The sequence below is a fragment of the Macaca nemestrina genome, chromosome X (genome assembly GCF_043159975.1).
Source record: "Macaca nemestrina isolate mMacNem1 chromosome X, mMacNem.hap1, whole genome shotgun sequence".
Lineage (NCBI taxonomy): Eukaryota > Metazoa > Chordata > Mammalia > Primates > Cercopithecidae > Macaca > Macaca nemestrina.
The window spans coordinates 124,004,766-124,016,801 of record NC_092145.1 but is presented as its reverse complement, the minus strand read 5'-3'; the positions used below and the strand labels follow the sequence as shown (position 1 = coordinate 124,016,801).

General features: G+C 41.2%; 1 protein-coding gene across 3 annotated transcripts in view; it reads left to right on the top strand.

Annotated features, from left to right (window-relative positions):
* Window positions 1-12,036, top strand: part of LOC105499042 (cilia and flagella associated protein 47) — a 469,827-nt gene that overhangs the window by 449,254 nt on the left and 8,537 nt on the right. For all 3 annotated transcript variants that reach the window (XM_011771441.2, XM_011771442.2, XM_011771440.2), the window contains exon 63: window positions 7,866-8,034. In XM_011771441.2, the coding sequence (XP_011769743.2) occupies window positions 7,866-8,034 (169 nt within the window). The remainder of the gene's footprint in view (window positions 1-7,865; window positions 8,035-12,036) is intronic.

Here is a 12,036-nt window from a genome sequence, read left to right as displayed (position 1 = left end):
GTATGTTTCTAGAAATATGTACATTTCCTTCTCAGTTTTCCAATTTGCTTACAGATAATTGTTCATAATAATCATTATATTCCTTTGTATTTCTGAGAAATCAATTGAAATGTCTCCCCCTTTATTTCTTATTTGATTTATTGGAGTATTCTCTCTTTTTATCTTAATCTCACTCATGGTTTGTCAATTTAAAATGTATTTTTAAAACACTCTTTGTTTTGTGAAATTTCTATGACTTTTCTATTTTATTTATTTCTGCTCTTATTTTTTATTATTTTCTCCCTTCTGCTAACTTTGGGTTTAGTTTGTCCTTTTTCTAGTTCATATGAGTATAATTTAAGTGGCTTATTTTGAGATCTTCCTTTTTTTAATGTAGATATTTATCATTATAAGATTTCCTCTTAATACTGCTTTTCCTGCATCCCATTAAGTTTTGTTTTGTTGTGTGTTCATTCCATTTGTCTCAATACATTTTCATTCTTTCCCATGAGACATTTTATTTGTAAATATGTATTACATCTCTAGAAAAAGAATCCCAGGATTTTCACTCCTGTGTGTTTTCGTCTTGCTTCTTCATGGTCCATGATGCCCAGCTGAGGTTGTCAGTATAATGAAACCAAACTGGCAGAATGGAATCAGATTATTCTGCCGTTTTTCTAGACCTTTGAGTTGCACATCAAATCTGGGCTGATCACTCCACACTTGTTTAGCCTGCCTGTGAGGTTCACAACAATTTTCCCAGCTCTGTTATCATCAGTGATTTCAAATTTGCCAATGTAACCATACTTCATCATCACACTGAGAAGCCAGATGATGACTTTGGAGCCCGGCCTAATAAGAACTTGGTGTTTGCCTCTCTTTTCGGCATGTTGATACTTTTGAGAGCATCAGCCAGGACATTCATGCACACCATTGTGGCAGTGTGGAAAGATGGCGGAAAGAGGACAGGAGGGGAGAGCGCATGCGGTTATGGGGACAAGATATTTTCTAATATTCCTTTTGATTCCTATTTGACCTATTGGTTGTTCAGGTCCATGTTAATTTCCACGTATTTGTGAATTTTCCTAAATTTCTCCTGTTATTGATTCTCAGTTTCATACTGCTGTGCTCAGTAAGGATACTTGATATAATTTCAATGTTCTAAAATTTGTTGACTTGTTTTGTTGCTTAACATATGATCCACCCTGAAAAATATTATGTTGCCCTTAAGAATAGTATATTCTGCTGCTGTTGGATAGAATGTTCTGCATATAGCTGTTATGTACATTTATCTAAAGTGTAGTTCAAATCCAATGTTTGTTTATTGACGTTTAATCTGAATGATCTATCCATTGTTGAAAGTGCAGTATTTCGTTTCTTTGATGGTGTAATATTTCCCTGATTCTTCGTGATCTTTCTAGCCTTGCTAAGAAGTTTGCTCATTTAAAGAAGTTATCTTCTCCAGACTTTATGAATTGGCTTCAGTAAATAAAAACTTTCACCTTTAGGGAAACAGGGCACATCGGGGTGTGTTGTGGCACTGGGTCTAGTTCTGTAGTGTTCTAAGTGTGGTGGCATGCAGTAGCTTCAGGCTGTGAGATATTAATATTGCTTTGGCTCAGGCAGCTAGAGTCTGTAACATCAGCAACTGTATGATTCTTGGTTGCAAGAGATATGGGATGCCCATGGTGGCTGTGAAGACCCTCAAGATCCTTAGTGTTGACTCTGGGTCAAGAAGCAAGAGGTCAGGGCAGGCAGCAATGAGGCTAGAGCCAGCCATGTACACACACTCAACTTCAGGGACCAACTATAGACACTTCTGTGGAGTCAGAGGCCAGCTGTGGGCTTGTTCGTGGTGTCAAGGGCTGGAGCCAGAAACAGAGGTCAGGGCCAAACTCAGGTGCAGATGTAGTGGGGGCTGGCACCTGCACTTGAACAATTGCACAGGCCAGCTATGGTATGGTGATAGGAGCCTAGAAGGGTGAATGTGCTTGGGCAGCCACATGCTAAAGGTGAAGGTATGCACACACTTGTAGCTACAGGAACCAGCTGTTGGTTCAAGCACACTGATGAGGGCAGGTCCCAGGGGGCAGGGCTGGCTGCTTGTGCACATGGAACTGCAGAGACCTGGGATGGCAGTGTGCACCAGCCTAGATGTGGGAGTTAGCAGTTAACATGCCATGGTGGAAGCCAGGGCTATTTCTAAGCACAAGTGTGGTGGTTGTGCTAGGTCCCTGAGCTGGAGCATCCATAGTAGCAGTAGCTGGGCTCTGGGTTGGAGGGAGGGAGATGAGTGGTTGCTTAGATACCTGGAGACTGTGAAGGCAAAAATCTGCAGTGCCTTCAATGATGGAAGCTGCAAGGAGGTCTGTGAAGACTGTGCTGGCTCTTTGCCTTCTTAGCAGTGAAAGCTGCCAGGGTCCTCTGTGGAATAAGTCACAGAGTCCTTGACGACAAATACTGTAGGATTCTTGGCCATGAAACTTGTAGGGGTGTGCATAGCAGTTAAGAAGGCTTTTTTGGACCTCTGTGGAGAATTCTGATGGAGTCCTGTGCAGAGCAGAACACTGGAGACCAGTGACTCCTGCCACATGACTGCTACTTATAGCTTCTGCTTGTTATTCATTCCCAGCTGTCTTCAGACATCTCAGCTATGGTAGTTTCCATAGTGATCTGGGTAGGGCTAAACTGAAACTGCTTCCCCTGGGAAATGTGCCAAAACGTTGAGGAAGATAGGTATTCACCCCACTCTAGTTTTTCCTGATAAGGGGGCTCACATGCCTGGGAGTTTCTTCTCTGTGCTTGCTCAGCAATACCTGCCTAGATGATGGGGTGATGCAGCAAATTAAATTGTAATTTCTACCTTCTTTATATGGTTGTTCTCAGGGATGTTGGGCTCCTGAGTTCATTAAGTGTTATTTTGCATAACTGCCAAATTGTTGCTCTTTGTGAGAGGAAGGAAGACTGGGATCTACTACTCCACCATTTTACTGGCATCACTTTTCCAAACGTTAGCTCTCTTGATTATGTCTTATAAATCCCATAGATTTTCTTCATTCATTTTCATTTTCATTATTTGTTTTCCCCTGACTGGATACTTTGGAATGACCTGTCTCCAAGTTCCCAGATTCTTTCCTTGGCTTGATCAAGTCTGCTGTTTACTCTCTCTATTGCAATTTTCTTTTCTTCATTCTATTTTTCAGCTCCAGAATTTCTATGTTTGGTTCTTTTCTAATGATTTCTATTTCTTTATTGAACTTCTTATTTTGCTCATGTATTGTTTTTCTGGTGTTGTTGTCTATCTGTTCTTTTGTAGTTTGCTGAATTGCCTGAAAACAATTATTTTGAATTATTTTTCAGGCAAATTATAGATCTCCCATTTCTTTTGGGCTAGTTAATGGAACATAATTGTGTTTTATTGGCGATGTTATGTTTCTTTGATTGCTAATGTTTCTTGTTGCCTTGTACTGATGCTTGTGCATTTGATGGAGCAGTCACCTCTTTCAGACGTTAGGACTGGTTTTATTAGGAGAGAAGCCAGTCTCCAGAAACTGGAGACGTTAGGACTCACACCCACATAGGTGAAGGTGAGTGCACCAGCTGGGTGGGATGTGGTAGTTCCAACCCTGGTAGTGGTATAACAGCATAGTCTCCATGAAGTCTGTCAGCAGAGATCACCATTGTGAAAGATTTCAAGGGTCCTTAGTGGCCAAGAAAGAGTGTTTATAGTGTCAGTGACCTGTTTAGGTCCTTGGTAGCAAAATCTTCTAGAGTTCTCCTGATCTCTTTATCCCATGGAGAAATCTGTGGCTGAGTGTATCCCTCTTGATGTTGAGTCTGGCTCATGAGTATACTTGTGGCAGTAGCGGCACCAGTGTTTAGTGCATGGTCCCTGTGGAGTGGCTTAAGAGAGGGATCTGAAGCATGGGCATGCATGGAGGGACCATGACTTTGAGTCTGGGATGGCAGTGGCATTAGCACTGAGGCACAGGTGTACACACATTAGCATTGGTAATAATATGCAAGTCACAGATGTTTGTGCAGCAGCTGGGGAGCCACAGCAACTCTGAGATCTCGGGCATGGGTGTTTCTATTGCAGCAGTGGCTCTGATCTTCTAAGTGCAGGTGCTCATGGAGGGAATATGGATCCAGGATCTGGGGCACAGATATGTGCGAAGCAACCACAGTTCTAGGATTCAGGGTACAGACACCACCTGCTGCAGCAATAGTTCCAGTGTCAGTGGTGTAGACACATCCAGAGTGACTACAGAGTTGAGTTCTGGAGTGTAGGCATGCATAGATCAACAACAGCTCTAAGGCTCAGGGTGAGCACAGGGTTAGGGTGATGGTGGCCTCTGTTCTGGGACAGCATAACAGTGGCTCCTTCTTGGGGGTTTGGGTGCAATGGCACCTCCCTCTCAAGGAGATTCTTGGTGGCAATGGCCACTGGTTACCTCAGTGACAAAAAAGCCAATGTCCTCTCCACAGCAGGTTGCTGGAATTGTCCTGATCAGCACTAAGGAGACCTCCACTGTAAAGCCACAAGAGTCTATGTCTCTCACAGGGGCTGCTGAAATCCTCAGCAGCAAATGCTCCAGGGTCAGGGGTGCAAACATATCCAGAGTGAGCAGGTCACTGGGGACCGTAGTAGTATCCACCATGTGTCTGATGCTAATACCCTTCACCCTTTTTCTTTGTCCCTAGCTGTCTTCAGATGTTTCAGGTATGCCAATCTCCCTAGCAATCTTTTCTATGTAGTTACTCTCTATTCATTGCTCCACTGTGATGCTGTAGGTTCTTAGTTGGAATCTGGAGCCTTATTAGGGCTATTTTTATTTGTGGATAGTGGTCTAATTCTTGTTTTTTATAAGGGAACAAAGGCTCATATCTCCTATTCAGGCATCTTGCTGATGTCACTTCTGTCTATGAATTTTAACAATTTGATGATAATATATTTGGTCTGGACTTTTTTCAGGTCATCATATTTGGGATTCATTGTGTTTCTTTAATGTGGATGCTTATTTCCTTTCTTAGATTTTGGAAGTTACGCCATTATTCCTTTAAATAAGTTTTCTTACTCTTTTTCTCTCTCTCTTCTCCTTCTGTGACTTTCATAATACTTGTTTTGCAGCTTGAAGGTGCCCTAGAAGTCCTGTAGGCTTTCTTCCCTCTTTTCCATTCTTTTTAAATGATCCTCTCACTGGATAATTTCAAATGACCTGTCTTTGAGTTCACTGATTCTTTCTTCTGTTTCAACATATGTGCTGTTCAATTCCTCTAGTAAATTTTTCAGTTCACTTACTGAATTCCTTAGCTTAAAAATTTCCATTTTGTTCTTTTCACATTTTCTATTTCTTTGTTGAAATTTTAATTTTGTTCATGCATTGTATTTCTGAACTTGTTGGACATCGTTAAGACAGTTATTTTAATGATTTGACAGGCAGTTTCATATCTCTGTTTTTTAATGATCAGTTTCTAAAAATTTATTTTATTGTTTTGATTGGACCATTTTCTGCTGTTTGTTCATGTTCCTTATAGCTCTGTGTTATTAGTGCACTAGAAGAAAAAAACAGCCTTCTCTCTCAGTCTTCACAGACTGGCTTTCTGCTGGGAAAGATTTTCACCAATCAGCCTGGCTAGAGATTCTGGAGGCCTTGCAAACCTTTTATGTGGATGTGTCTTTTCTGGACTTGTTCATGTATATTTCTATTTAGAGAGATGTGTTGGTTTATTTCTTTTTTCAGGAAGTTATAGTCTCTTGTTTCTTCTGGTGTCTGTCTGCTATACCATTAGTCCTCTGAAGCAGCAGCACACCACTCAGCCTTTTTTTGTTCTTAGTAGTCCTCAGAAATCTAGAGCATGCTAAGCTCCATCAGCATTCTGAGATAGCCAAATCAGAAACCAGTCCCTTGAGCAGCCTCACTCTCCTGTAAAGTCAGAACATTGGATGTCTGGTTCAGCCTTCTTTTTCCTTCCCTGCAGAGAAGCCAGAAGCTGAGCATTTCTTCCCAATTCTGTGACACTGTGCCAGCAGGGGGGATAATGGCAAGAGGGTGCCAATAATTTTCCTACTGGCTTCAATATAGTTTGTTTTATGCTCTACTGTGCTACAAAAGCCTCTTAACTGGCTTCTGGATTTCTCACAAAAGGGACTGTTGTTAAATTTGTGTCTTCATTTGTGGAAGGAAGGTCTGGGAGTTCCCATTCTGCCATTTTTTGATGTAATTCCCTTAGGTGCCCTGTCTTATTCATTCTCATTTATTGTATCATAGCCTAGCACTGGTAATAAAATATTTTAAAATAAGAACAACAGTAATAATGATGACTAAAGTATTATTGGCGAGTCCTTATAATGCACTTTTTGTGTATCAGGCACTAATCTAATGGCTTTGCAGTGACTATTAACAATTTAACAGATGTCAGCACTGAAGTAGGGAAAAGTTAAGTAAATTGTCTGAAGTCATCCATCTAAATAAAGCTATGATTCCGATCCATAGTCCATGTTCTCAAACCTTCTGTTATGATACTCAATACATATTTGCTGAATAGATCAGTGAGTTCCAGCCTGAATCCTTTCTGCATCCTCTCCTATGTTTCACTGTTGAATCTGCTTTTGGAGGCTGAACTTGGCCTTTTATGAGTATCACTCCTGTCAATTTGAGTTTTAAATTTCTCAAAACTTCCATGCAGTGTTCTCCTCTTCTTCTGTATTCTACCAAGAAATTCTTCAACTTATTTTGCAGTCCTTATCTCAAGTATAGTCAACCTTGACATAAAGATAGTCACTTGAATCTTAAATGTCACTCAATTCACTTCAGATCATAGCAACTCATTTTCAGGCCCAATAATATTTAATGAAATTATAAAGTGCTTTCATTTCACTCAGCAAGTGAAAAGCTAAAGGGAGGATGAGTAAATATCACCATGGAATAGAAACAGAAACAAAAGGTATTATGACTGCTTTGGTGGTCAGTCATTTTATATATGGATTAATTTACAAATGCCTGCATTTCCATTAAGGACATTGAATAGTTCCAATTTTTATAGATTCAACATTTTTTAATTTGTGCATTATTATTATTATTTTGAGACGGAGTTTCGCTCTTGTTGCCCCAGCTGGAGTGTAATGGTGCTATCTCGGCTCACTGCAACTTCTGCCTCCTGGGTTCAAGCGATTCTCCTGTCTCAGTCTCCCGAGTAACTGGGATTACAGGCACAAGCCACCATGCCCAGCTAATTTTTGTACTTTTAGTAGAGATGGGGTTTCACCCTGTTGGCCAGGCTGGTCTGGAACTCCTGACCTCTGGTGAACCACCCACCTTAGCCTCCCAAAGTGCTGGAATTACAGACATGAGCCACCACGCTGTGTCTTACTCTGTAGTCCAGTCTGGAGTGCAATGGCGTGATCTCGGCTCACTGCAACGTCCACCTCCCAGGTTCAAGCAATTCTCCTGCCTCAGCCTCCCGAGTAGCTGGGATTACAGGCATGCATCACCATGCCTGGCTAATTTTTGTATTTTTAGTAAAGATGGGGTTTCGCCATGTTGGCCAGGCTGGTCTCCAACTCCTGATCTCAGGTGATCCACCTGCCTTGGCCTCGTAAAGTGCTGGGATTATAGGCTTGAGCCACCGCACCCAACCTCTTTGTACATTATAAAAATAAGATGAGATTTTAAAAATCTTTAGAATTTCATTATGTCACCCTGGGAAGAATGACTTCAGTAATTTTTTTAAAAATGCCTCCTCGCTCTTATTAGGTAAGCATTCAGCATTAATGTTTAACCAGGCCTATGGCAGCAGGATTCAAATTCTTCTCATCAAGCTCTCACAAAGAGAATGAGGTAATGATCACATTTAGTAAGTTGAATTTTGTACTTTTGTTCCAGAAATCCTGAACCATTCACTGCACACTTCCTACCTGGCAGTGATCTGGAGTTTTTTGTAAGACCTCAGGCTGGAGAACTTCTTCCTTGTAACACAAACGGAACTCTCATCACTGTAGGATTTAAACCTAAAATGTACTGTAGAAAATATAAAGCAACATTAGTAATACAGGTGAGTTCTACAAAGACAATAGTCAAGGATGTTTGATGCAACTAAACACACTAAATAAACTAGCGAGAAAAGGTTTTCCTAAATGGTCACAGATAAAGAATAACAATCTTGCTGTGCAAAAATCAACTTATCTCAACTGCTGAGTCTTGGTTTACTTTTATTTTATCCAAGAACAGAATTTTAAGGATGGTATATAACAAAAAAGTTGTCAACACTAGAGGAAAGTTAAAAAAAATACTTTCCTTCCATATTAAGGAACTGTGGAAGAGACAAATACTGACTGTAAAGTGATTTATATAGTTATGTATTACTTTCTGTAACATACCTATTCAAGGACTTCATTAACTTTAGGTTATTTGAGATAGGGATTTTGGAGCCCTTAATTAAGGCAGAGTATTGGCAAGATGTTGAAGTCTAACATTAAAAAAATGGAATAAAAGATAACACTTATTTTGAATGGAAAAAGCATGATGTGAGCCAGTAATCATCTGTTAAAGTCATCATTTTATTAACAGTTAAGGTAAATACAATTTTGAACATGTATTCAGTAACCAGAGTTGATCTATAAAGTTTCACACAAATGTTATAGTAAGAGCTTTCAGGCTAAATACAACTTTCAAACTGTTTCTAACAAGGTATCTATTACCACCGTCTACTTTCAGTAGCATTGGCACACATGCATGGTGTCGTATACACACAACTCCTGGCGCAAAAGCAATTTCTAGATTTCTCAATCAAGCAATAATTAGCCAGTGCCATAGGCAGAAAAAATTTATTGTTTTAATGAACAGAGACAAAATATTGAATATTGTTTGAGAAAGTTATTTCTATTTTTTTCATCTTTCTAAGAGTCCTTACAATCTAGGTAGTAAGAAGGTAAAGCCTTTGTTGACATTTTGCGCATACCCTGTTGCCTACACTGATACATAATTTTTCTTTCTTTTTTTTTTTTGAGACAGAGTCTCACTCTGTCGCCCAGGCTGGAGTGTAGTGGTGCGATCTCGGCTCACTGCAAGCTCCGCCTCCCGGGTTCACGCCATTCTCCTGCCTCAGCCTCCTGAGTAGCTGGGCCTACAAGCACCTGCCACCACACCCGGCTACTTTCTTGTGTTTTTAGTAGAGATGGGGTTTCACCGTATTAGCCAGGATGGTCTTGATCTCCTGACCTTGTGATACACCCGCCTCGGCCTCCCAAAGTCCTAGGATTACAGGCATGAGCCACGGCACCCAGCCTTGATACATAATTTAAAGTGATCATATTGTACTTGCTTCAGTTTGCTTTAAGGGGATTAAATGACATCTTTAAAAATATTTTCAAATTAAAATTATGTTCATTTTATCTAGCATACAGTAGACAGTTCTACAATTAACAGAAGGCTTTACCAACAAAACCTGTGCCTGATTTCTCTGTCTTGATTTGACAAATTACTGGCAGTGCAATTAAAGATTTTATGTGAGGGAACAAGTTGTTACATGGGAACAACAGAGCATATGCCATTTTTAGCCTAAAGTGGTACAATTTGATACAGTTTATGTAGGGAAAATTGAGTTTCAAACGTTTAAGAAATCATAATTTTCTTAATTCTACTTTTATTATTGAAAATTCCAAATATGTACAGAGATAGAGAGCATAATTAATCACCATGCACTAATTATGCAGTATGAACATTTATCAACTTATAGCCAATTCTGCTTCACCTATATGCCCACTCTCTTCCCCACCTTCTGTATGAAGGGTTACCTTGTGCTAAGGATATCCAACACTGTAATTCTTGCCCTACCCCTGACAACCACGAATATTGTAATTTCTAGAACATTATATAAATGGAACCATTAAATCATTAAAGCATTATCTAAATCAAAAATATTATTTGCATTATCATTATCTTTTTTAAATGAATGATTTTAAGCATTAAGTCAATGTTCGCAACTATATTGTCTTCATTTTGCCTCACTTGAAAAGAAAAATGATGATTTTAAAGAACATGTCAGTTAAATATTAGCCCAAACAAACTTCAATAATCTTGGCAAGATGGCCGAATAGGAACAGCTCCAGTCTCCAACTCCCAGCGCGAGCGACACAGAAGACCGGTGATTTCTGCATTTTCAACTGAGGTACTGGGTTCATCTCACTGGGGAGTGCCGGACGATCGGTGCTGGTCAGCTGCTGCAGCCCCACCAGCGAGAGCTGAAGCAGGGCGAGGCATTGCCTCACCTGGGAAGCGCAAGGGGGAAGGGAATCCCTTTTCCTAGCCAGGGGAACTGAGACACACAACACCTGGAAAATCGGGTAACTCCCACCCCAATACTGTGCTTTAAGCAAACAGGCACACCAGGAGATCATATCCCACACCTGGCCGGGAGGGTCCCACACCCACGGAGCCTCCCTCATTGCTAGCACAGCAGTCTGTGATCTACCGGCAAGGCAGCAGCCAGGCTGGGGGAGGGGCGCCCGCCACTGCTGAGGCTTAAGTAGGTAAACAAAGCTGCTGGGAAGCTCGAACTGGGTGGAGCTCACAGCAGCTCAAGGAAACCTGCCTCTCTCTGTAGACTCCACCTCTGGGGACAGGGCAATAACAAACACAGCCGAAACCTCTGCAGACGCAAGCGACTCTGTCTGACAGCTTTGAAGAGAGCAGTGGATCTCCCAACACGGAGGTTGAGATCTGAGAAGGGACAGACTCCCTGCTCAAGTGGGTCCCTGACCCCTGAGTAGCCTAACTGGGAGACATCTCCCGCTAGGGGCAGTCTGACACCCCACACCTCACAGGGTGGAGTACACCCCTGAGAGGAAGCTTCCAAAGCAAGAATCAGACAGGTACACTCGCTGTTCAGAAATATTCTATCTTCTGCAGCCTCTGCTGCTGATACCCAGGCAAACAGGGTCTGGAGTGGACCTCAAGCAATCTCCAACAGACCTACAGCTGAGGGTCCTGACTGTTAGAAGGAAAACTATCAAAGAGGAAGGACACCTACACCAAAACCCCATCAGTACATCACCATCATCAAAGACCAGAGGCAGATAAAACCACAAAGATGGGGAAAAAGCAGGGCAGAAAAGCTGGAAATTCAAAAAATAAGAGCGCATCTCCCCCGGCAAAGGAGCGCAGCTCATCGCCAGCAACGGATCAAAGCTGGACGGAGAATGACTTTGACGAGATGAGAGAAGAAGGCTTCAGTCCATCAAATTTCTCAGAGCTAAAGGAGGAATTACGTACCCAGCGCAAAGAAACTAAAAATCTTGAAAAAAAAGTGGAAGAATTGATGGCTAGAGTAATTAATGCAGAGAAGGTCATAAATGAAATGAAAGAGATGAAAACCATGACACGAGAAATACGTGACAAATGCACAAGCTTCAGTAACCGACTCGATCAACTGGAAGAAAGAGTATCTGCGATTGAGGATCAAATGAATGAAATGAAGCGAGAAGAGAAACCAAAAGAAAAAAGAAGAAAAAGAAATGAACAAAGCCTGCAAGAAGTATGGGATTATGTAAAAAGACCAAATCTACGTCTGATTGGGGTGCCTGAAAGTGAGGGGGAAAATGGAACCAAGTTGGAAAACACTCTTCAGGATATCATCCAGGAGAACTTCCCCAACCTAGTAGGGCAGGCCAACATTCAAATCCAGGAAATACAGAGAACGCCACAAAGATACTCCTCGAGAAGAGCAACTCCAAGACACATAATTGCCAGATTCACCAAAGTTGAAATGAAGGAAAAAATCTTAAGGGCAGCCAGAGAGAAAGGTCGGGTTACCCACAAAGGGAAGCCCATCAGATTAACAGCAGATCTCTCGGCAGAAACTCTCCAAGCCAGAAGAGAGTGGGGGCCAATATTCAACATTCTTAAAGAAAAGAATTTTAAACCCAGAATTTCATATCCAGCCAAACTAAGTTTCATAAGTGAAGGAGAAATAAAATCCTTTACAGATAAGCAAATGCTTAGAGATTTAGTCACCACTAGGCCTGCCTTACAAGAGACCCTGAAGGAAGCACTAAAC